The sequence below is a fragment of the Cotesia glomerata genome, linkage group LG7, assembly GCF_020080835.1.
Source record: "Cotesia glomerata isolate CgM1 linkage group LG7, MPM_Cglom_v2.3, whole genome shotgun sequence".
Classification (NCBI taxonomy): Eukaryota; Metazoa; Arthropoda; class Insecta; order Hymenoptera; family Braconidae; genus Cotesia; species Cotesia glomerata.
This window is the reverse complement of record NC_058164.1, coordinates 14,321,999-14,347,625: the sequence shown is the minus strand read 5'-3', so window position 1 is coordinate 14,347,625 and position 25,627 is coordinate 14,321,999. Positions and strand designations below refer to the sequence as shown.

Sequence of the window (25,627 nt, the reverse complement as noted above, 5' to 3'; positions counted from 1 at the left end):
TTAAGTTGTAATAAAAAAAAAAAAAAATTGGTGCAGCGTCGCTTTTAAGGTAACCATTCTACCATTAATAAATAAAAAAGCACCATTCAAACAACTTTTTATATGCAAAAGTAAATTTTATTTCAATAGCTCATAAAAATTATCATCTCAAATTGTTAGAATCTTTTAGATCCTGACCAACGTTGTGAAATAAATATTGAAAACTATAAAAAATAAGATGAAATATATTGATCGACATAAATATAAATATAAATATAAAAATAACCGATCGAAATATTAATCGACATCCACAACGAAATTCTCTCCGCCGATTTTTTTTTTCTTTAATTATCTTTTTCGCAAAAGGTTTAAAATAATATAAATCAATTTATTAGAGTGTTTTCTTTATTTCATTATGTTTTTTACAACATATTTTTACATTATCACAAAAGTAAAAAATATTTAAGATAAGCTTACTGCATATTTTGAGTTTATAAAAGTAAAGCGTATTTCTCGTTGGAGATATGTAACATTTATAAAAATAATATACATTGTAAGAAATTGGTCTTGATCATCATAGAAAACGATTTAAATAACTAATAGTGATACATAGCATAATCAGATACAAATAAAAAAATAATTCAACTAATTCATTTTTTAGAAAAGAAGTAAATTAATAAATTACGATGCTCTATGAATCGAATCTTTTCGACTAATGCATAAAATCATTCTCCCTGCTTTCGCAGACTTAAATGCTTTCAATGCTTCAGCATGTGTTAAGCCTTGTATAACTTGATTATTAATAGCTAAAATTTCATCACCAACTTTCAAAGTTCCTTCTTTTGCAGCTTGTCCATCTTCGGTAATGTCCTTTACGAAAATACCCATATTACCTCTGCTACTATCTGATCCACCAACGATGGTAAAGCCTAATTTTTTTGAAGTTCCTTTTTCAAAAGTAATGGTGAATAAATTAGAAGGAAAACTATCAATTTGATGAGAAAAATATTCCATACTCGAAGAATACTTTTTCATTACTTGAAACTTTCTCATGCCAGTGATTTTTTGATAGCTTGCATCCGAATTGACATCATTATTTACTACATTCATATTAATAGAACTAACACTATTTGTTGAAGTATTCATTTCTTGTTTTGATAGAAGACTATTAATAAAAGAAGATGTATAAAGTTCCGGAATTTTATGTTCAAATGATTGTTCTTGTCGCATCCAAATATCAGAGTCACTTTTCACTCTCACCAAAGAGTTATTCGATTCATCACTTAGTTCTTCATCAAAGAAAAATTTAGGTTCTTTAGCAATCTGAATATCAATTAGGCCAGAACAAGCTTTTAATGCATTGCGTGCTTCTAGTAAAGTCATGCCTCGCAATCTTCGACTACAAACTTTAACAATTTCGTCACCAATGTGAATCTGTTTAGATTTTGCGGCTTCGCCATCTTTATCAAGACTTGAGACAACGAAACTTGTTCTAGCGCCCTCTTGATTTCTCACAATAATACCTAAATTTCCTGGACTTCGAACATAAAGACTTATGGTTTTTAATTGTCTACTTCTTAAAAATTTTGCCACTGGAACATAAGCTGAAATTTTGGACATACATGTTTTTGCTTTTTTTCTTAAAGAAAAATGATCGAAATCAGATTCTGTTATTGAATGAGTTCTTTTAGGCCGATAATCCACGGAATGAGTATTTGAGTTCAAACTTTTGAGCTTTAATATGGGAGGACTATCAGTACTTGGTGACGCAGCATTGTCCAAAAGGTTTAATATACTACTATTAGGCATATTTTTCGTTTTCAATTTTAGTGGTGTTTTAAAATTAATTGCTTGATTCCGTATTTCTGTATGCTGCTTGAAAGGAATAGACTTATTGGGTAGCAATATATTTTGTTTCGATGTTGTACACAACTGAGAATATGAATTATTTTGGAGAAAATTATTGATTTTTTTAGATAGAAAAGGTTTTTCTGAAAGAGTTTTGTTAATCTCTTGAGGTATGTGATTGTCAATTGATTTTGATACTACATTTAATCTACTATTCACAAAAGATTCAAATTTCTCGTCATCACAACTATCAGTATCGTCATCGGACATCGCAACAGTTTGAATAGATTGATTCAAATTATTACATAGTTTGTTATAATTTTCAGAAACATTTGGACATCTATGATCTTCGCTAACAAAGGAATTAACTTTATTTTGACTTTCATAGAAGTAAACATTACGATCACTACCATTAAGTTGTAAATGATCGAGCATATCTTCCAGTTCTGGTCTGTCAAATGGCCCTGATCTGTGCATTCTGAAATTGATGAATTTGTTTTTAAGATATTTTTACTTTTATGAAAATTTTTAGAACATATAAAATACTATTTTATTGTTAACTTCTTCGAGAATAAACTAAAAAAAACTACTAATACTTATCGAACTTCTAATGCTTTTTATATTATCACAAAAAGTCTTCAATGCTTTTCGAAACATATGTTGAAGTAAAAATTTCGTTTCAGTCAAAATTTTGTCGAGTATTTTAAACGAAAAAACTACTACGTCAACAAAAAATATAAAGTTCTTAAAAGAAAACGAAATTATTTTTAATTGCAGAGATATGTATACTTCGTTAAATAATTAAATTCAATCGATTGAAAATAATATACTTTTGAATCGAGTCATATAGTTGTTATAGAGAACAAAAATACCAATCTCTCAATCAAAAAAGACGAAACTTGAGACGGAAAATTCTTGAAGTAAGAAAACCAGTTGTTCTTAAAATAATTTTTTTTAGACAAGATTATTTCTCTCGAACCAATGATTTTTCTGTTAAGCACAAAAATTGTTATTACATATGAGACATTTCGTACCAAATAGACTATTTTTTTTAAATCTGTTGTTCACCTGTTTTTTTTTTTCAACTTTTATTCAAGAAAACTATACATTTTCGAAAAGTTATTATTTTGAATCGATTTTTTGAAAACCAAGTGATCGTTAAACTTAGGTTCCTAAATTTTTTTTTCCTTAGCAAGACTTTGTTTCAGAATAAAAAAATAGGACATGTCTATTCATACGTAAAAAAGTCCTGATAAATCAACGCCGCGTAAATATAAGGGCCTTAAGTGCACGCTGCGTGAATGTACAGGCTCTTATATTCACGCTGCGTGGATTTATCAGGATCTTTTTACGTGTGAATAGACACTTCTAAAAAAATATTCTAATGAAAAATTATCCAAATTGAAAAGAGCTAATTTTTTAACCATTTTGATATGGGATGACTCATATTTATGACATGTGCCATGTGTACTACTATTAAAAAGTTTGAAGTAATTTTCATGATTTTGAGTTTATATGAAATCACTTTACGAACTGCTTCGGTAAGTTTTATCAAATTTTGATAAAATTCAAAATATTTATTAATTCGACAGTTACTTGAAAGTATAAAATGGATCAAACTTACTTTTTAGGTTAAAATTTTGATCGTTGAAATAAAAAAAATTCATTATACTAGAAAAACTATTTTTTTTTTCTACTATTAAATTCGCTCTTCAATTTATTCATTTTTAATTTGAAATTTAATGTTACTTTTACTGAACTTAAGAATTTTACGTTTCATTAATTAATTGAATTATTTATTTTACAATTTTAAGTTTTGAAATCTAATTTGCTCTATCACATGAGAGTGAATGACACTTTTAAAATGTATTTATAACTACAAAATAGCTAGTCAGTAATTATTATTGAAGTCATTATTTATTTAATTTGATAAGTGATTATAAGCAAAATAAAAAAAACTAACCTTAAATAATTTTTGATGAAAAGCCAACCAATTACTACACGAATTAATTTCAAAAGTTGATCTTTTGTTAGATAAAAATTTTAGAATGCTTGCTCTAATTCTCAAAATAAAACTGATGAATTGATCAAGTTATTTTGTGTACAGCTATAAATAATGTTAGGCTCTTTTTTTCCTTTTTCTGATATCACGAGTCACGACGAAATACATAAATTACTTATACATATATACACACATTACTATCATTCCACTTGTTACCGCGAGAGGGCTACTGACGTATCGTTTTGTTCAAAAATATCAAAACATCTATCGATAAAGTCGTTTTCATAAAACTATTTTTTGAGTAACCACCCTGATAGCCACAGTTTCAGACCAACCAAGTTGGTGTCAGATAGTTGCCACCAACTTAGCGACAACTTGCGGTCAACTTCCGAATTTGTAACTATTGGTGTCAAGTTGGCTACAAGTTTCTGAGAAAAACAACACCAATATACTGCCGCAATATGTCGCCAAATTTCTTGAGAAACTTGTCGTCAACTTGGTGCGAAAGAGTTTCGGAAGCAATTTTTGTCGTCAACTTGGTGAACAACCGAGTTCATTTCCACGACTTGCCGCCAAATTGGTGACAAGTTGCGGCAGTAAATCGACGGAAAGTTGCGACCAGCTTGGCTATCAGGGAATACTTACTAGTGGTGCTTTGCATAGTATTTTTAGTATTTTTAATACTGCAACATAATTTTAAATAAATTTAATTTTGCTCATTTTTTTTAACACTAGACTTTCAATAAAAAATTATGTGAAAATTGCAAATAATATGGAAATTTTTGATGAAAACTTTTAACAGCCGAGACCAGTGATTGCAGTTTCAATCGGCTTAGCGAAACGAATGGAAATTTTGAAAAAACGTTTTTAGAGATAATAGATAATTTAATAAACTATTTCACCACAAAGCGTTTTTTTCAAAAATTTCATTCGTTTCGTGAAACCAATCGAAACTGCAATTGCTCTGCTGTTGGGAGTGCGACAGAGATAGTTCCGCTGAACTCCGTGAGAGCAAAGCGAGAAAAATATGGTCTCGCCTGTTAAGTGTATGTCAACTTTTATCTTAAATAATTGAACTATAATAGAAATAAAATAAATAGGTCTAGAATAAAACATAACAAATTATAATTTACAAAATTTATTTATTTTGTTATTTATTATTCATTGCATCTGACAGAAAAAAAAATATTAACAACTATTGCGCGATATATAGTCATATTAGAACCATGAAAAGGGATAGAAAATCATAAAAAGGATCAATAACCCAGATAGCAAAATGACGTACCAAGTCAGTCCGTATGAACTCAGATTTATGATTTGGACGTCAGATCTTACGTCTAGAAGACGTTTTTAAGACCTCCTGGTTTTTAAAACCTCCTAAGAAGTCGAATGCGCCACTTAACGTAGACATTAGGACCTCATCAAAAAAAGCTCTTAAGGAGCTCTTTTTTTTGAACTCACAAAAATGAATAACTAATGAGCTCTCTTAACTGAATTCACAAGAAGAGTTCTTAATGAATTATTTTTTGGAGTTCTTAAAAAAGACGTTAAAAAGAATTCATACCTAAGAAGTCTCAAATATGATTTCTTTTGGAATTCGTTTTCCAGATGTTAATTAGTAGGGTAAATGTATCGATTATTGATATTTTATATAAATTTTTGAATCTCCGAAATATAACTCCTTGTATTAAATCTCTTAAATATTTTAACTATTTTGTTTAAAAAGCTATAAGTAAATTTACAATAATAACAAAATCATAAACGTAGAAATGTCAAACAATAACTAAGGTAAAAGCCCCAACAGATGATCACGTACCAGTATATGATCACTCTATGTATTTGTATATCTATATTCACAAATATAAGTATACAAATACATGGAGTGATCATATACTGGTATATGATCATCTATTGGGGCTTTTACCTTACAGAGAATTCCCTTTTAAATAAAGTATCCAAAACCGATACAGGTACTGGACAAATTTGAAGAAATTAAACGAATTTGTTCTAAATGAAACTAAAATTTATTTCTTTATTTTAATAATTATATAGCGATGAACGTAAGTTATATTATTTTATAATATATCTAAAATGCTATCAAAAGGATGAAAAGTAGAATAATTAATGACACTTTTAAATTAGGAAAAAAAAAATTAAAAAATTATTGGGTGCTGTGTTTGTCACTAGATTCTTTGACTCGATCACTCGCATGTTGCAGCCAAGACATAATTGCTTGCTTGCAATCATCAAGGGAACATCGTGAGTTGGAAGCAGCCACCGTTTCTAGAAATAATAAATAATCGTATATAGATAGATTAATATAGAATTTTTTTTTTTACGTTTTTTAAAGAAAGTAAATAAATCTTGATGAAAAACACTACAGTTTTTAAACAAATACTTAAATATATCTTCTCACAGAAATAAATTCGAAGTTATTTCAGCTTAGAATTGAGTGCTTACCTCTTAAATACTTCACAAATGGCATATTTTCTACCTTTATGGTTTTTTTTTACCACTCCAGGATAATTTGCAACAGAAGTCATCCGTTAAAACATATCCTAGAACAGTCCGAATATGTTTTTTTCCGTCAGCATTTCGCCGCTGTTGAACCATCTGCTTCTGAAAAATTTTGTATTGAATGAATAAAATTAAAAAATTATTTAAGTTAAACAGTAATAAACAAAAGCGTCATCATCGCAATATTTATATTATATTTTTTTACAATATAAACACATTCAGAAGAATGAAATATGATAATGTCAAAAAAATTGATTCGAAATTATTCATGTATTTTCTAAAAAGTAGCTTTTGCTTATCCCTCGCGGTTTCGGAATCACTGTAAAATCACAGTGAAATTTTAGTGAGATTATAGTAAAAAGATAGTGCGACCATGATGAAATTACGGTGAAATCACCATAATTTTGTGCCATTCGGTTACTGTAGTTTTATGGTCATCTCACAGTGGTAATGCTGTGAGTTTAGAGTGGTACCACTGTGAATTTACAATGAATCCACAGTGAATCTACGGTGAATTCACAATGAATCCACAGTGAATTTACGGTGAATTCACAATGAATCCACAGTGAATTTATGGTGAATTCACAGTGAATTCACCGGGGTAAAAATAATTGTATATAATTATTTCCATGAAAAAAAAAAATATCTGTCGGGAGCAGGAATCGAACCGCGAACCTCATACTCGGAAGACTGACTTGCTACCAATTGACCTAAGAGAACATCGCGAGAAAATATGTTCGTGTGAACTACAAGTCCTGCATATGTTATATAAATGACTATTTTTTTTCGTTACATATAATTATATAAGAATCATAAATAATTTTTCGAAATTGCAAAAACCATCTCATATTATTACATATAATTATATATTAATCATATATAATTATTCGAAATCGCAAAAACCATTACATATAATTATGTATAATTATACATGATTATATATAGTTATATATAATTATACATGATTATATATAATCACAAAAACCATTATACATAATTATATTTAAATTAGATGTAATTATATATTAATCATATACAATTTTCTTACCCCGGACCCAATGAGTTCACAGTGAAATTACTATGAATTCACAGTGAAACTCTATCATGAACTAACGGTGTTACAACTATCAGATCATTCTGAAGTCACGGTTAAATCATGGTAAAACGACGGTGAAATCACAGTGAAATTACTATGAATTCACTGTGGAACTATTGTGAACTCACGGTGTTATCTCTGTGAGACTACCATGAATCTACAGTGATACCACCACTAAACCATAGTGACGAAATGGCACAAAATCACTGTGAATTCACTATGAAATTACCGTGAACCCACAGTAGATTTACGGTGAAGACGATTTCACTGTGAATTCACTGTGATTTCATAGTAATTCCGAAACTGCGAGGGATCACTTATTACCATTCAATTTTATGGTTAATGATTTGAAGTTAATTGGCAAACAATATATAATAATTTAATATTTCAAGTAAATATATTAAAGTAAATAATTTTCACACACAGATTCACTATAACTACCTTCTTGGATGCACTTACTGCAACCATAATAGCCATTATGGCCTTTTGTTTGTTTTACGAATGCCCTACCCGTGAAAAAATATTCTGATCAGGCTTGATGTGAGCTGATAAGGCCATATAAAAATTTTTGATATGTTCATATCTGGCCTGATATGATCTGATATGTCCATATTTAATTTTTTATATGTCCTGATATGGCCTGATATGAAAATTGGCCATATCAGGCCTGATCAAGCTTTATCAATTTGATATGTCTACAGGGTGATCCAAAATTACTTTTACAGCGAAGATATTCGAATAGAGAAAACGATTCTGAGCAGAAAACTTCTTAGTCGTTACTGAAAATTTTGAGTAGTTTTTGAGTTATTCAAAATTTTCGTTGACCAATCAGATGTGAGATTTAACATTTAAAAAAAAATACAAAATAATAAATAATAAATTTGGCTGCGTTGCGATTTCCAACTTCACGTTTTACTTTTGTTTGTTTACTTTTTTGAAATAATTCTAATTTTTAAGAGTTTAAACAAATGTAACCTTTAAAATAAAATTTTTTTTTCTTAATTTTGTTTAAAGTCGCATAAACTACTAAGGTCGTGAGCGACTACGTTAGGGGGTAAACTTTTGAGATTAGAACTCGTTTTATTTCTTGGGCTGAGCAGTATAATACACTTAAATATTGAAAATATTAATTGGTGTACGCCGGACTCGAACCCGATCCAATGCTTTGGTAAGCAAGGGCCGGATCCGATAGGCTACTGCGCGCCTAAAAAATAAAATAAAATAAAATACTCAATTTTAAACTTAATTTTAAAATTTAAAGAAGCTATTGAATTAATGAATGGATAGGTAATCAAAGATAAAATTTAATTTATTTTAAATTATAAAGATGAAAGATTCTAAGTCAATTGTCAGAATAATAAAAAGGACTCATATCAGACGAAGTATAAGGATAAATTCTAGGCTACTTATCAAGATAAAAATAAGGACTTTTATTAGGTAAAGTAAAAGGACAAATTCCCAGGCTGCTTATCGAGGCTACAGGGTAATAGTAAGGACCTTATCAGGAAAACTAACAAGATAAGGACCAGGCTATTTATCAAGGTAATAATGAGTCTTATCAGGAAAACAAATAGGACAACTTCCAGGTTACTTCTCAGGATAATAAAAAGGACTCTTATCAGGAAACTGGAATTTACTGATTTCACAAAAAAATTGTAGAAAAAATGCCTATTTTAAGAACAATATCTAGATCACTATGCAAGGTGAAATTAAAAAATTAACATTATTTTTAGGGCTGAGATCCGAAACTCCAACTTTATAAAATTCCATATAATTGAGTAGAGTTATTTCAAGTTTTAAATAATTTCAGAAATATTATAGATAAACAAATAAGTTGGGAGACGTATTAGGGAGATGACAAACAAGACAACAAACGAGACGATAAGCGAGACCACAAGCGAGATCATTAGCGAGACCACGAGCGAGATCATGAGCAAGACCATGAGTGAGACCATGAGCAAGATCATGAGCGAGACCATGAGCGAGATCATGAGCGAGATCATGAGCGAGACTACGAGCGAGACCATGAGCGAGACCACGAGCGAGATCATGAGTGAGACCACGAGCGAGATCATGAGCGAAACCACGAGCGAGATCATAAGCGAGACCATGAGCGAAATCATTAGCGGGAGCACGAGTGAGATCATGAGCGAGACCACGAGCGAGACCACGAGCAAGATCATGAGCGAGACCACGAGTGAGATCATTAGCGGGAGCACGAGCGAGATCATGAGTGAGATCATGAACGAGACTACGAGCGAGATCATGAGCGAGACCACGAGCAAGATCATGAGCGAGACCGTGAGCGAGATTACCAGCAATACCCTTATTATTAACCTCTAAGAATTTTTGAATTCGATCTTGCTAGCCTCCACATTGTGTTTTTTTGAATATTCGGCCAATTGTCTTTTAATCTAAGCTTGATAACATGATTTTTACTCCTGCAGTTTAACCTAAACTTTATCCAGTAAAATCATCTTTCGGATTCTCCTTCAGTTTAGTCGTTCAAATTTATCCTGAATATGATCCTGCTAAGCTTTCAATTTTGTTGCCTTCATGTTATCCTCCAATTTAACTCTTAGAACGTTTTCTTTTTTTTAACAATCTAGATTTGATCATCAATTGATTCTTTCGAGTGTTTTAAGTTGTCTACGCGTTTAAAATTTCTGCATATTGTCCTTTTAATCATTCTTCTTATGGTCCTTCTGTATGATCTTCCTTGTATCCTACATTTTAGTCTTCTATTTTTTATTCGTTCATTCAGAACAAAAGAGCACGCTTATTACCACGTTCGGGTTGCGATCGCTTATTTTTTATTTATGTCAATCAATTAATTCGGTGTGTATCTGTCATTACAATTAATAATTTACTTAAGAATTTAAATATTCATAAATCGATTTTTCTCAAACAATATCTGTATTATGGCTGAATATACTGCTCAAGAGTATGCTGATATGATCCTCCTGTATGGTATGGCCAATTTTAATGCTGCTGAAGCACGGCGCAGGTATGCAGAGAGATTCCCGAATCGGCGGCATCCAAGTTCTCCAGTGATCCTTAGTGCAGTCAGCCGATTACGTGAGTCTGGTAATGTTTTACCAAATCACCGAGAAGCTGGTGCACCACGTCGTGCACGAAATAATGAGAACGAAGAGGCTATCATTGAGGCCGTTGAGGAAGATCCAGAGATCGGTATTCGTGGAGTTGCTCAGCAACTGCATTTGTCTTTTGGCACCGTCCAACGAACACTGAAAGATGAAAAGCTTCACGCGTATCATTATCAACGAGTTCAAGAGTTGAAGCCCGAGGATTATCCAGTTCGTATGGCTTTTTGTCAGGAACTCTTGAATCGTTTCGAAAACGATGAAGATTTTTTCAAAAAAATTCTGTTTACTGATGAAAGTAAGTTTGGCCGGAATAAGTTTTGGAATACCCGAAATTTCCACTGGTATGCTCAAGAAAATCCCCACTGCACTATTGTTCGGAATCATCAAAACCGGTTTTCGATTAACATCTGGGCAGGAATCCACTTTGGCCAACGCACGATTGTAAATTAAATTTATTATAATAATTATCTTCAACTAATTTTTGATTTGTAAAGTTCTGACAACAAAATTTATTATAGGTTGGTCCTTATGAATTCGAAGAAAATTTAACATCAGAAATATATGTAGATTTTCTCGATCAACATTTACGGCAAGAATGTCGAGAAGCAGGAATTCCGCGGAGGATTTATGAAGAAATGTGGTTTCAACAAGACGGCGCTCCGGCTCATACAGCAGGAGCTTCGCAAGCATGGCTTCATGCAAATTTTCCCAATCGCTATATCGGTCGAGGTGGAATAATAGATTGGTCTCCAAGATCACCAGATCTCAATCCGTTGGATTATTTTGTATGGGGCCATGTGAAGGCCAATGTTTACCGTCATCCCGTTGACGACGTTGATACTCTGCGAGACAAAGTCACGGATTGTCTGAGAGAGATCACACAGAAGATGGTCGATAACTGCGCAACGAACTTCGTCAAGCGTCTTCGTTGTTGTATCCAAAATAATGGAGGACATTTTGAACAATTTCTATAATAGATTTGTTCACTGACGTTATAAATTTCATATGTTAATAAAATTTTTACTATAGATAATAATGCAGTCATTATAATGTAATGTTAGTTATCCTTATAGGATGCCTGGAAATTGTTCTCGTAATCCATCTGATAAGAGTCCTTATTATTATTCTGATAAGCACTCTGAAATTTGTCCTTGTACTCCACCTGATAAAAGTCCTTATTATTATACCCTTCAATAGCCTGGACTGTCTCCCATTTGTTTTTCTGCTAAGAGTCCTTAAAATTATCCTGATAAGCAGCCTGGCAGTCATCTACGTCTTCGGCCTGATAAAAGTCCTTCAAATTATTCTGATAAATAGCCTGGATTTCGGCCTTACAATTTTCCTGATAAGAGTGCTTATAATAATATCGATAAGCAGCCTGGATATTATCCTTTTAATTTTCCTGATAAGAGTTCTTATAATTGTCCTGATAAAAAGCGCGGATTTTATACTTATAATTTTCCTTAAGAGTCCTTAAAATTATCCTGATAAGCAACCTGGAAGTCATCCTCGTCCTCGGCCCGGTCAAAGACCTTAAAATTATTCTGAGAAGTAGCCTAGATTTTGTCCTTTTAATTTTCCTGATAAGAGTCCTGATAATTATCTTGATATGCAGCCTGAATTTTTTCCTTTAAATTTTCTTTAAAAATATCCTGATAAGCAGTCTGGATTTTGTTGTCTTAGTTTTCCTGTTAAAAGTCCTTAAAATTATCCTGATGAGCAGCCTAGGTGTTGTCTTTTTAATTTTCCTGATAAGAGTCTTTATAAATATCCTGATAGACAGCCTGTATTACCCTTCTTATTTTCTTGATTAACGTTATCGTCTTTAACCTTATAAGTAACATGGGATTCATTCTCTTAATTGTCTACAAGAAATTAATTTTTATCTTTGATTACCTATCCATTTATTAATTCAATAGCTTCCTTAAATTTTGAAATTAAGTTTAAAATTGAGTATTTAATTTTATTTTAAAGGTTACATTTGTTTAAACTCTTAAAAATTAGAATTATTTAAAAAAAAGTAAACAAACAAAAGTAAAACGTGAAGTTGGAAATCGCAACGCAGCCAAATTTATAATTTATTCTTTTGTATTTTTTTTTAAATGTTAAATCTCGTATCTGATTGGTCAACGAAAATTTTGAATAACTCAAAAACTACTCAAAATTTTCAGTAACGACTGAGAAGTTTTCTGCTCAGAATCGTTTCCTCTATTCGAATATCTTCGCTGTAAAAGTAATTTTGGATCACCCTGTATATCAGACTTGATATAGCTTGATATGCTCATATCTAATTTTACATTATTTTTTTAATAGATCCTGATATGCCCTGATATAGCCTTATAAAGTTATATATACTTTGATAAACTTGAAAAAAAAATCCCTGGTCAGGGTTGATATAACTTGATATGGATTCATATAGTCTGATATACTCATACCCTTACCAGCACATAAGTAGTCTTATGTACTCATATAGAGGCATACCCGAGTAAAAAAAACTATATATCATTATATATGCGTTTTACTAACTATATATCAACTATATATCATTTAAAGTGCGTTTTATGATATTATCAAAGTGATGATTCTTCTACACATTTGTCAATAAAATGTTTATAACTATTGACACTATGCACCCCACGCTTTTTTACAATAATGTACATTTATTTCTTATTTACACTATTCTTAATCCAAATTTATTAAATTTTATTTTCTGTTTTTTAGTTTGATTTTCTATAAAAGCGTGTTTTTTTAGTTTTTTTAAACTATTATTTATTTTTCATTTTTTATCATTACATCAATTTACTACTAAAGTGAGATTGAGTAAATGTTGGCTGCTTTTAGATTATATATTTAATAAAGCGTGTTGAAGAACTATAGTACTCAATAATTTCAGTATCGTGCCATAAAAATCAATGATTTTCAAAAAAATCAGAAAATCACTGATGTTTATTCTAAGACAGTAACTAATCAGACAAATGGGGAAATTGGGTGCCTGCTGCCTTCCTTGGATGCGGTAGCCGTTTCTCAGGCTCCCTCTCCGAAAATTTCATCTTATTAACAGTTGGTGACCTTATCGACTGCAGATCCAAGGTCATGCTGGTTACCAAATTTTATTCCGCAACATAAATAAATTGATATTTCTGTCCTGAATATTTTGTTTTGTTGTGAATACGAAGTGTTTTTTGGTAAATCACGGTTATAAACATATTATGGATATTATAAAATGATAATAGAATGCGTATTAGATTTGTCGGAACATATATGTAAGTATAAGGAACAAGACGCAACTACCATATTAGTCTCTATAAGGTTGTGCTGAACTGAGTGCCCGAAAGAGTAAGTCTGGAACTGCACGCATGCGTAGTTCGCGCTCTATCTCTCTTACTCGCATGCAAAGGATGCGGAAAGAAATTAATTAATCCTGGCGAATCTAATTAGGATAATCGGATATTTTGATCGGATTATTGCATTGTCATCGACCTTTGACAGGTGTGCAAAGTTTGAATCAAATCTGATCGTTCAAAGTAGGGCAAAATCGAGCCCAAAAGGGTCGGTTACAAACAAACATACAGGTGAAGCTAATAAAAGCGTGTTAAAAAGAACTTTACGGCTAAAGTTCTAATTGGTATAACTCCTGGAGGTTTTATTAGCTTAAAATCTAAAGTTGCTGGAGGACGGAAGTCAGATTCTCAGCTGACAATAGAATCAGGGTTGCTTGATTTGTTAGAAGATGGTGACAAAGTATTAGCTGATAAAGGTTTTCCTGAAATTAAAACGGTCATAGATACAAGTGGTAAAAAAGTAAATATAATTATGCCACCGTTTTTGGAAAAGAAAAATGAATTTTCCAAAGCAGAAACTCTAGAAACATACAGTGTTGCACGACTAAGAATTCACGTAGAACGGATCATGCAGCGTTTAAGAACATATCAGATACTGAATAAAATTCCAGAAAATTTACTTCATTGCATAGATGACATTTTGCACATCTGTTGTGTTTTAGCAAATTTACAACCTCCAATATTGTCAAATAAAGAAGATAAAGAGGGTGGAAATTAAATACTACATAAAACTCGAAAAATTTGTTTATATTTTTAAAAACTTCAACGTGTTAAAATTTATTGTATTTTTTACTCTAATTTACCACAAACTATTAATCAATATTATAACAAATTCAACCATTATTATATAAAACTCGATTAATTTGTATATATTTTTTAAAATTAAAACATGTAAAAATATATTTAATTAAATATATTCAATACTTGTTTTTGAAGCACTATTTTCATTATTTATGAAGTAAATCAGCGCAGCGATGTGTTTACATTTTTTACTTTGATTATAAACGCAATTACATTGAACATCAACCACATATCGTTCTACATTTAATTTTGAACTCGTGGTGTAAGCTGTTGCATGGACAAATGCTTGCCTGATTACTCGCGATTTAATCAAATAGCTTTCGTTATTCTTGCGAAACTCTTCTACCTCTCGGACATGTTCAGCAAGAACCAGCTTTTTTCCTTTTACCAATGTCTGTGGCTGGAACTGAATTTCGTGGGTTATTGATTGAAATCCCGTTTTTATTATGGTTTCCATTTTAAATCCAAATCTAAAAATAAAAATGATAAATTTAATCGATCAAAAATTTTTCCCAGCTTTATTATTGAATTGTAATATGTTAATTTTAGTTAGCAAACATAATCTATTTTTTTTGTACTCTAAAACAATCAGCACTTTTAATTTGTAGAATTTTGAAACAATAAAATATTTTGGTAATTTCGTTTAATCTAAATTTAATTATAAAAAAAAAATAATTAAATGTTTATTCAAGTTTTTTATAATTTTTCTCTATTTTCTTTTTATTTGAATTCAGTCTGATTTCAGTTAACCTATCTTTATGTGTGCTAACTTCTATGCTACTTTTTCGGTATTAAATATACTTACATTTCACTTTTTAATGCACAAGAACACTTTACATTAACAAATATTTATTATAAATATTTCCTTTAATTAAAAAAACATTTTTTTATTTATCATTCGATATTATTATTTCTGACAGCCATTCAATACATAAGAAATATATTACAATAGCCCCCTGTAGTTCAAACGTGCCATGGCGCTGAAGTCGCGCACAGAGCGAATAGGGACCAAGACTCCGAGCCGAATACTCCTCCCACCCTTACTTTTTTCACAATTCATTTCACATAAATTTCGACTGTTAAGTGTTGAATATTAGCGCCCTCTGAAGAAGGTAAATAAAAATGTAAGCGATAAGTTTTCTAGTGTAGGCGGTATAGTACGGAAATTTTTTTTTTCAAATGCCGATTACTTTTTCGAAATTTTACATGTTAAAACGTTTTTTTTTGTTTTTTAATGTACTTTCCAAAAAAAAAAATACGAAAAATTTTTTTGAACATTTTTTTTTCCACAACTAATTTGAAAAATAAAGAAAGTAAAAAAAAAAAGTTCTCTTTCGGTCCATTTTTTAACAATGGACAGGCGTTTAAAACAACACATTTGATAAATTTTCGCCTTTTCAAAATTTTCTACTTTTTGATTCGCTAAATTTATTTCTTCATGGTTTCGAGAAGTGACCGAAGAACAACTTTTTTTTTTTTTTTCAATCTAGTTTTTGAAAAAAAAATACAAATAAAATGTTTGAAGCTTTCTTTTATTTTTTTTTTAATTTTTCGAAAAAACCATTTATTTTTTCGATGATTACCAAGGTAAATGCACCAGTTGTTGACCGGTCACCAATTAGTTGACCGATGTATAAAAAAGTTAATTAATTAATATTTTACAAGGGTTTTTTTTTTCTTAAAGTATTAAAATAAAAAAATATGGCATTTAATCATCATAATAAAAAATTAAGCAATTAATTGCGCAGTGATTATAGCTTTAAAAAAATATTCTGAGTTTGTTTACACCGCAACCAGCCATAAAGCGGTCAAAAATAACTAGCGTACAATTGGAGAGTGAGTGCATTTCATCATTAATTTAGTGATATTTATCGCCATAATATAAAATATTTTAGTTTTATTATGTTAATTAAAGATCGGATTCCAACTTTTTTGAAAAAATAAAGTTAAATTATAAGTTTTAGTATTATTTTAAGACCGGTCAACTATTGGATCCGTCAGAAGCCCTTTACCCAGTAAAAAATTCATTCGGTCATTTATTAGACCCTTTGATTTTATCATAATCCAATTAATGACCGTATATTTATAATACTAATTTCTTAACCTCAAAATTAAATCTGTCAAGTGTTTAAAGTACTTTAGTCATTCAATATTTTGTAAATATAAAAATAATCATTATAAAATGTATATTTATAATTAAAATAATACTTAAAATCTTTTTTGATTATTAAATTTTATTTTGTTCTAATTTTTTTAGTGAATGGTTATATCAAAGAACGAATTATTAGAAGAAAAAATTGCTAAGCAATTAAAAAAATAAAAAAGAGTTACAAGCTAGTGAAAAAGCTTTAATTGAAAAAAAGAAGGAGAAGAATAAAAAAATTTCAAGTGAATCAGAAGAATTATCGTCATCAAAATGAATTTGTGATTATTTGTGACCTAAAGAAATGTGACTTTATGTTGATTATTGCTATTATTTATATTATTTTATAAAAAAGTACGATTTAAAATTATATTGTATGTTTAGTTTTGTTAAAAATGTCGTTAATACTTCAAAAGTACTGTATAAATTTAATTACATACATGTAGTTTACAAAATTACTTATAATTATTTCAGCGGTCAATTAATTGGAGAATGGTCGGTCATTTATTGGGTTTCTTCGGTCAATAATTGGTGATTTTAGTATTTCAAGATTCAAATAACAAAATTAATATAATTTTTTTAATTTTTATTATAAATAGTTATTAATTATTATTAATTCAGTATTTAACTTTAATAAAATCCATTACAAATTGTTTTTAGTAGGTTAATAGATTTTTTATAGCTTAGTACAGAAAAAGAAAACCTTAATCGGTCAATAATTGGTGCATTTACCCTACCTCCAATTTTTGTTTTTATGTTTTTTCTTCATATTTCGAAGTTTTCTTTGAACAAAAAAATTTTCAAAACGGTGTTATGAGAAAAAAAAGCTAAAAAAAAAAATTTTTTTTTTCAATCGGAAAAAAAAAATATCAATAGAACACCACTCCAAAAAAATTTGAGAAATTGCAGAAAATATTAAAGTTTCATATGTTAAAAAATAAAAATTAAAAAATGGTTACCATCGAGAAATTTTTGATTTTTTTCAAAAATCTAAAAAATAATGGTTAAAATGGGTTCAAAAAATTTTTTTTTATTTGTTTTTTGAAATGTACATTTAAAAACAAAAATTTTGAAAAAATAAATGTCCCTATTCTATACTAAGTTAAATTTTGAGAAAGTAATGGTCATTTGAAAAATTATGAAAAGCATTTTTTATAGGGTAGAAAAGGTTGAAAAATTTTCAGCCTAATCGAAAAGGGTCAGGGTAAAAAGTGGTCAATTTGGCGTAAAATGCGCCTTACATGAGAAATATGTCTAGTCAAAAAGTTCTAAAACGTGTTGAATAGATATAAAGCTTCTAAAATTATTTGTAATACCTTATTTGATTCGGAGTGACGTTTAGTAAATTGTTTTTCAAGGATTAATCAGCACATAAAAAATTACGATTGTCATTTACAAGACAAGTTGAAAAAAAAGAAAAAATTTTTCAGTTTTTCGTAAATAACTCAAACGCTAATATTATTTATGAAATTAAAAAAAAAAAAAATCTGAACAAGGAGGAAATTCGGCCCATTTACACTTGAAGTCATGAGCTATCTATATAATATTTTCCTGCTATGTAGATTATGTTAAGTGTACATAGATGAACACTGGGACTAACAGATATAAAGCGGATATCATATTTGCGATCTTTCATCTAGTGGGTCAAAAAGCATACATTCTATATAGTACCCAGCAGTCCAGACAGTAGAAAAAAGTTATGGGTTTTGTTTAAGACATCAAGTATGCATGGTCCGATTTGGAAAATTTTTGTGAGAACCCTGTATAAATTTGCTAATAAAAATCTTAGAAATTGTGATAAAAATATGAACAATCACTCGTTCGATTCGGAATTAAATTCTGAAAGTAATGTTTTTTTTTTTTTTTATTTTTTTGATGAAAATTTCAATATGTTATTAACAAAAAACATAACCAAAATAACAAATCTTAGTTTTTCGTGAATAACTCAATAACTATTGGTGATATCAAAAATCAGAAAAAAGATCCTTAAAGAGGAGAAAATTTCTGAAAAAAAGTCTCGACTCCCTGAACACTAGCTTGAAAAATAATAATTTTTATTAAATGTTGAAAATAGAGTTCCGCGCGACTTTTGTCACACGGCCGCGCCGATGCTAAAATACGACGGCAGTTGCGTGGAACCCTATTTTCAACAGTGAATAAAAATTATTGTTTTTCAAGTTAGAGTTCCGGGAGTCGAGATTTTTTTCCAGAAATTTCCTCTTTAAGGATCTTTTTTCCGATTTTTGATATCACTAATAGTTATTGAGTTATTTACAAAAAGCTAAGATTTGTTATTTTGGATATATTTTTTGTTAATAACAAATTGAAATTTTCATCAAAAAAATGAAAAAAGCAACAACATTATTTTCAGAATTTAATTCCGCATCGAATGAGTGATTGTTCATATTTTTATCACAATTTCTAAGATTTTTATTATCAAATTTACACAGGGTTCTCACAAAAATTTCAGCTACTATGTAACATGGTAATTTTTACCATTCTACATAGGAATAAGTTATATTCTTTCCTCTCCGTGATATTTTGCAAGTAGCTTTAGATTAATCTATCTCGTTAACGAATAAAAATTGCTTGAAATATGCTGGAAACAACATTTAGAGTAAAGATTAACAAATAAAATAAGCAAAACAGGATTTCTCTAGGACCAATAATTTACGTCATAAGAATTTTTTAATGCAAAATTGAAGCGTTGAACGCCAACACGTTTAAGCAAGTAGCTCTAACTTGGTAAATAATTTATCGATTGATCTATTTTTTTTAATCACAGCTTGTACTTACTTTTATTCAGAAAAAATTTAAGCATAAAAAAATTTAATGAAATTTTAATTCGCTCATACGCTGCAGCTTGCAGTCCAAGCTGCAATCAATAAATCAAACCTTCAGAAATCATTGTCGAAAGCAAGAAACGCAGCTAAAATTTTTAGAGTCGACAGTACAATTAACGAAATCAGGCGTTTAAGACCGACTGCGTCGAAACCTGTTCTCGATTTGCCTACTCGCTGGTCATCTACGTATGATATGTTATTCTCTTTGCTTAAATTGGAAGACTTCAAAAGTTACGTTCCATCACTTACTGCGAGTGATTGGAATAACATAAAACATTATGTAAAAGCATTAAAACCAGCAAAAGATGCTACTTTAAAATTACAAAAGGAGCAGCTAAAGTTGCCGGAATTTTATTCAGTGTGGTTAATATGCCTCGAACAAACGGAAAAAATTCAGACGCCATTATCAAAAAACATCATATAGTATATGAAAGTTCGACAAGATAATCTCTTTGAGAATCTTGCTTTAATTTCTGGAATTTATTTAGACCCTCTTTATAATGTTTTACTAACCGAAGAACAGGAGACTGAAGCTGTAAATCATTTGAGTCAAGTATGGCAGAGCTTGAATTCATTAAAAAGAGGTGATCTAACTGAACAGGATTTATCAAATAGTGTAGTGGATAAATCATCCGAAGAACTTCAAGAGGATACTTCAATACCAACAGTGCTACTCCAACAACTACACGCTCGAAAGAAGGCAAAGCTTGAAAAAAATGCAACTATTGATATAAAGCCATTGTTATCAAATTTTAAGAATCAAGAAGAACGAAATCCTCAAATTCCACTGCTTCAATATTGGGAAGAAAAAAAGATGTTAATGCCTGAATTATTTCAACTTGCAAGAATTATATTAGCGGCTCCTGCAACTCAAGTTTCCGTAGAGCGACTGTTTTCCGGACTAAAGTATATTTTTTCAGACCTGCGTGCAAAGCTGAAATCAGACTTGATAAATTCTATAATGATCGTTAGAATGAATTACAAAGATATTTATGAAAATAATGATAATGTAAGAAGGGTAAAACAAGCTAGAAAATCTATAAATAAAAGTAATACAAGTAGTTCCATAAGTACAGAAAGCTCAAATGAAAATAGTCAAGAAGATGTGTAATATGTTGTAATGTTATAAATAAAAATATGATATACATAAAATTCATAATTTGATTAATATTTTGTGTTTCCCTATCCTCTAATTGTATTTAAAATAACCAATATCAAAGTAATATGTATATTTCAACAGTAGATTCATGCACTGAGAGAAAAATATGGTCAACTGAACTAGGAAAATCTAGTTAAATAGCATCACCACTATTTAATTGCAGTTCTTGTACCTAACATTATTTATTATATTGAACCCCAATAGATAGTTACTTAAACTATTTTCAGTTAAATATCAGCTTGATAGCCATCTTGATTAACTTTAACTCAGAAAACAGAAAAAATAATTCGGATAGCTCGGACCGGGAATCGAACCCGGATCTTTTGGTTACGAACTAAGGGCTCTTCCAGTTTAGCTATCTGAGACGTTGTCCGTAAAAACCTTTCAGTCACCTAATATCTTTTTGTTTAACACGATAACATAAACATATTTATTAAAATATAGTCGATATAACTATTTATCAATAGTTACTTAAACTAATGCATAGTTTGAGTAACTACAAAAAAAAAATTCAGAAAACTATATTTTCATAATTGTGATGTTATGATTCAGTTAACTATGCACTTTTCTCTCAGTGTGTTTAGATAATCAAACACAACCATTTTTCATATTTTTCAAAGGTAAAAAATTAGCAATAAAATAAAAATTATTATGTTTTGTAGACAAGAAAATATAATAAAAAAAAATTTTTATAATAGAATGAATTATTTGAAACAGCGGTTTTAGCAATTATTTAAAATTGTAACACTAAAAGACGAATGGTATATGCCTCAATGTGTAAGACGAAGAAACAAAGTAAGTATCTCTTTTTTGAGCTCAGGATTTTATGATTTGGATAAATAACTTGACTTCTAGGAAACATTTATCTAAAAGTTAATGTTTATTTTGATATGCTAATTTTGATATATTAATTTTTATTAATAATAACGTTTATTTTTTGAAAAGGTTCCTCAAACGACAAATTATTTATCCGAATCATAAAATTCCGAGTATTTTGATACCTATTTTGTATGGACAAATATTTGGTTCAATTGTTGAGTGAAAAAAGCGAGTTAATTTATTTTTGAAAAAGTTTTCAGAAACAGAATCTTCGTCAAATATATTTAAAATAATTTTCGTCATCTGTTGATCGAAAGATAAGAAACCTTATCCTCTCTCTCTCTTTCTTAGGTCTGTCTATTCTAATAATAATAAAATAATTTATCTTTCTCCCTTCTCCCAACTTTCAGAATTAAAAACTCAAGAGAGAGATACTTATTTGTACTTCTTCGTCTTTCATATTAAGACATATACCGTCACCTCATTGGTAGCAACAATTTTCAAAGCGTTTTTTTTGCAAAAGAAAAAAATTTTTTTTCCTATTTATAAGTTGTTCTTAAAATCTCTCGTCACTACAAACTTGCGTGTATGTTAATGAAAAGTCATATATCATATCTTTACTATTTTTGAGCCATGAAAAACTGAAAAACTTTTTTTTTTGGTAATTACAACTGCATAAAGTTTTTTTATACTTAATTAAAGTTTTTCTGAATAAAAGTCAGTACAAGCTGTGATTAAGAAATAAAATAGATGAATCGATAAATTATTTCCCAAGTTAGAGCTACTTATTTAAACGTATTGGCGCTCAACGCTTAAATTTTGCATTAAAAAATTCTCATGACGTAAACTATTGGTCCTAGAGAGATCGGGTTGTGCTTATTTTATTTGTTAATCTTTTCTTTAAATGTTATTTCTAGCATGTTTCAAGCTATTGTTATTTGTTAACGAGATAGATTAATCCAAAGCTACTTGCAAAATAGCTGTTTATGAAAGAATTGAGTTTTCTCAAAACTTTTTTAGGTGCATTTGATCAATATACTTTTTTGAATAATAAAAATTTTTTTTTTTCAAATCGGACCATGCACACATGATGTCTTAGACAAAAACCATAATTTTTTTGTACCATCTGGATAACTACATAAATAAATAAATTAGACCAGTCGGCCTGGAAAAAAGCGGTTTGTTGGCAACTTTTCGACAAAATGATCCGATTTTGGGTTCTTTTTTTTTTTTTTTTTTTCAAAATACTCAATAAAATTCTAAACATTTGTGTGTATGTGTTGCTTTTTTTTTTTGTTTAAAACATAGAGTTTTAGCGTTGAGTTTTAAATTAAAATATCTCAGAAACTACGCCAAAAGTAGTCCAGACATGCTGTATATGAAATTTAGAGAATTAAATAAAGAACAAAATGAGCCAAACCCGATGTCTCTATGACCAATAGCTTACGAGATATTAATTTTTTAATGAAAAAAACAACGCGGTTCCTCTCAAGCGCTTATAAACAAATATCTGTAACCCCTCGAAAAATCATTCGATTTTTTGTTTTATTTAGCTATTGGTATCTTCTATAAGCAAGAAAATCAGCTGTGACGGGTGGACCTACCCTCCCGTCAATATTATGATATTCTATATATATTTTCTATAAATCGATGGGCCAACTTGCCCACCTGAATTAGACACCGAATTTCCGTTGTATTTCTAGCCTGACTCTGGTTACCGAGAATCGCTGCTTGCACGTGTTGCTGAGGAGACGCTTTCTCATGGGAACCGAGCGAACAGGTACTCTAGCACAGGGAACCGCTTTCGGCGCCTTGATACCATTTTCTGCTGACTAGGGAACTTGACAATAACCACCTAGTTCCTCAGGGCGGAATAATCTGAGTTCAACCGCGGAATAATACAAGTTCCGCGCAGTGATACAGGTGTTTGGCGGCATCCGCGACCGAGGTTACATAAACCTGGGACCTCCAGGAGGAGAGGCCTCTTGTAATCAGTCAGTCGTTTAGTCTGTCCGAATCTATGTCGAGTCCGAGTTGTCTTGCATCGTGATTAATTGTCTCCTAAGACTCTCATTCTCGTTGCTGTCCCATCTCTCTCTCTCAGTTATAGAATCAAAAGTATTGTACTGGATTAGATTTGCTTTCATAAATAGAATTAGTTTGTAAAAGAGACTCTCAGGGCCATTTGGGGCAACTCCCATGCTTTGGGGACGCCCAATAAACAATTAGTACCGTAATTCACGAGTATTCTTCATTCACTGAGCGACCCACCCTTTTATCAACATCTAAATATTTTTCAGTGAGACGCTGAGCTAGTCCGGAGGTCTGTTTACGTGACAGGTAAATAACCAGGTGTAGGCTCACACGTAACATCAGCTAAGCTCAAAAAAAATTATTTGAATTTTTTTGAATAATTTTCATTTTTTCGAATTTCTGCATTAAAAAATAGTTAAAATTATTAAAAAAAAATTATTTTTCTGGCATTTAAAAATTTTACCAGCAACAAAACATCGATGTAAAAAATATTTTTTTTTTGTGCAAAAATTTAGCTGAAAAGTTAAAAAAAATATGAGCTCTACGGGGACTTGAACTGTACTTCGAGACAGAGCGCGTGCGTCATTCTCGTCAAACCGTCGTAGAAAAATGGGGAGCATAATAATAATGTGAAGCAAACAATAATAATAGTAAGCGGCCGCTCAGATACTCAAAGTAATTTGTTTGTTCATCATTTTTGTTATTTTTTCTTTTCTTTTTAAGACTAAATTAACTTTTGAATAATCGATTCGACAACATAGGTATCAATCGATTCCACAATACAGGGATCAATCAATTCCAAATTTTATGAATCGACCCAATAACTTATTGTCTCAAGACCAATTTTTAAAAAGTTAACTAATTTTTTTTTTTTACAAATTAATAAACTTTCAAAAAATCGATTCCACAATAGTGATATCAATCGATTCCAAATTTTATAAATCGTCCAGAAAACCTAACGATAAAGGATCAAGTTTTGAAAAGCTAACTAACTTTATTCTTTTTTTTATAAACAAAGAAGTTAATGAACTTTTCATAATTCGGTCATTTGACGATGACTTATTTGGTCAATTCATGAAATTTGAAATCAGTTGATACCAATATTGAGGAATTGATTTTTTAAAAGTTAATTTAGTCTTCAGAAAAAAATGAAAAAATTACACAAAACATGAAAAAACAAATTACTTCGAGTATGTGAGCGGCCGCTTACTATTATTATTATTTGCCTCACATTATTATTATGTTCCTTATTTTTCTACGACAATGGTTTGACGGAAATGGCGCACGCGAACTGTCTCGGAGTTCAGTTCAAGTCCCCGTAGAGCTCATATTTTTTTTAACTTTTAAACTAAGTTTTTGCAAATAAAAAAAATTTTTTTACACCGATATTTTGTTGCCAGTAAAATTTTAAAATGCTAAAAGAATAATTTTTTTATAATTTCAACTATTTTTTAATGCAGAAATTCGGAAAACTGAAAATCATTCAAAAAAATTCAGATGATATTTTTTGAGCTTAGTTGATTTTCTTGCTCATAGAAGACACCAATAGCTATAAAAAAAAAAAAAAAAAAAAAAAAAAAAAAAAAAAAAAAAACTACACTGATAGAAGGATTTATTTGTATTAAAAAAATATTTGTTAATAGTTAACAAATCATTTATTAGAGACCATTTTTTAGTATCAAACAAATATTTCTTAGTATTTAAAATGATTTGTTTGTATTTAATAAATCTGATATTCATTTATTAAACATTAATAAATCTTTTTAAATACTAAGAAATATTTGTTAAGGACTAAAAAGTGGTCTCTAATAAATGATTTGTTAAATATTAACAAATATTTTTAACTATAAACAAATCCTTTTATCAGTGTATGAAACATAAATAAAACATTTAATAATTTTTTTTTTTTTTCAAATAGCCCGATGGATTTATTTTTAC

At 29.9% G+C, this 25,627-nt stretch overlaps 1 protein-coding gene, 1 long non-coding RNA gene and 1 pseudogene across 2 annotated transcripts; 1 reads left to right on the top strand and 2 right to left on the bottom strand.

Moving 5' to 3' along the window:
* Positions 1 to 455: 455 nt before the first annotated feature.
* Positions 456 to 4,017, bottom strand: LOC123268277 (PDZ domain-containing protein 2-like). Its single transcript, XM_044733225.1, has 2 exons — positions 3,791 to 4,017; positions 456 to 2,305 (listed from the first exon to the last, which is right to left on the bottom strand). The coding sequence occupies exon 2, from the start codon at positions 2,302 to 2,304 to the stop codon at positions 661 to 663; it is 1,644 nt and encodes a 547-aa protein (XP_044589160.1). The 5' UTR covers position 2,305; positions 3,791 to 4,017; the 3' UTR covers positions 456 to 660.
* Positions 4,018 to 15,073: 11,056 nt separating this feature from the next.
* Positions 15,074 to 15,836, bottom strand: LOC123268289. The gene is made up of 2 exons (XR_006510203.1): positions 15,497 to 15,836; positions 15,074 to 15,161 (listed from the first exon to the last, which is right to left on the bottom strand). It is a non-coding gene; the product is annotated as an uncharacterized LOC123268289 (long non-coding RNA).
* A 3,875-nt stretch (positions 15,837 to 19,711) lies between these two features.
* LOC123269644 lies at positions 19,712 to 20,788 on the top strand (annotated as a pseudogene).
* The last annotated feature ends 4,839 nt before the right edge of the window (positions 20,789 to 25,627 follow it).

What these genes read in the sequence shown, in the direction of transcription:
- LOC123268277 (XM_044733225.1), bottom strand. Translation starts at nt 2,304, where the DNA reads ATGCACAGATCAGGGCCATTTGACAGACCAGAACTGGAAGATATGCTC.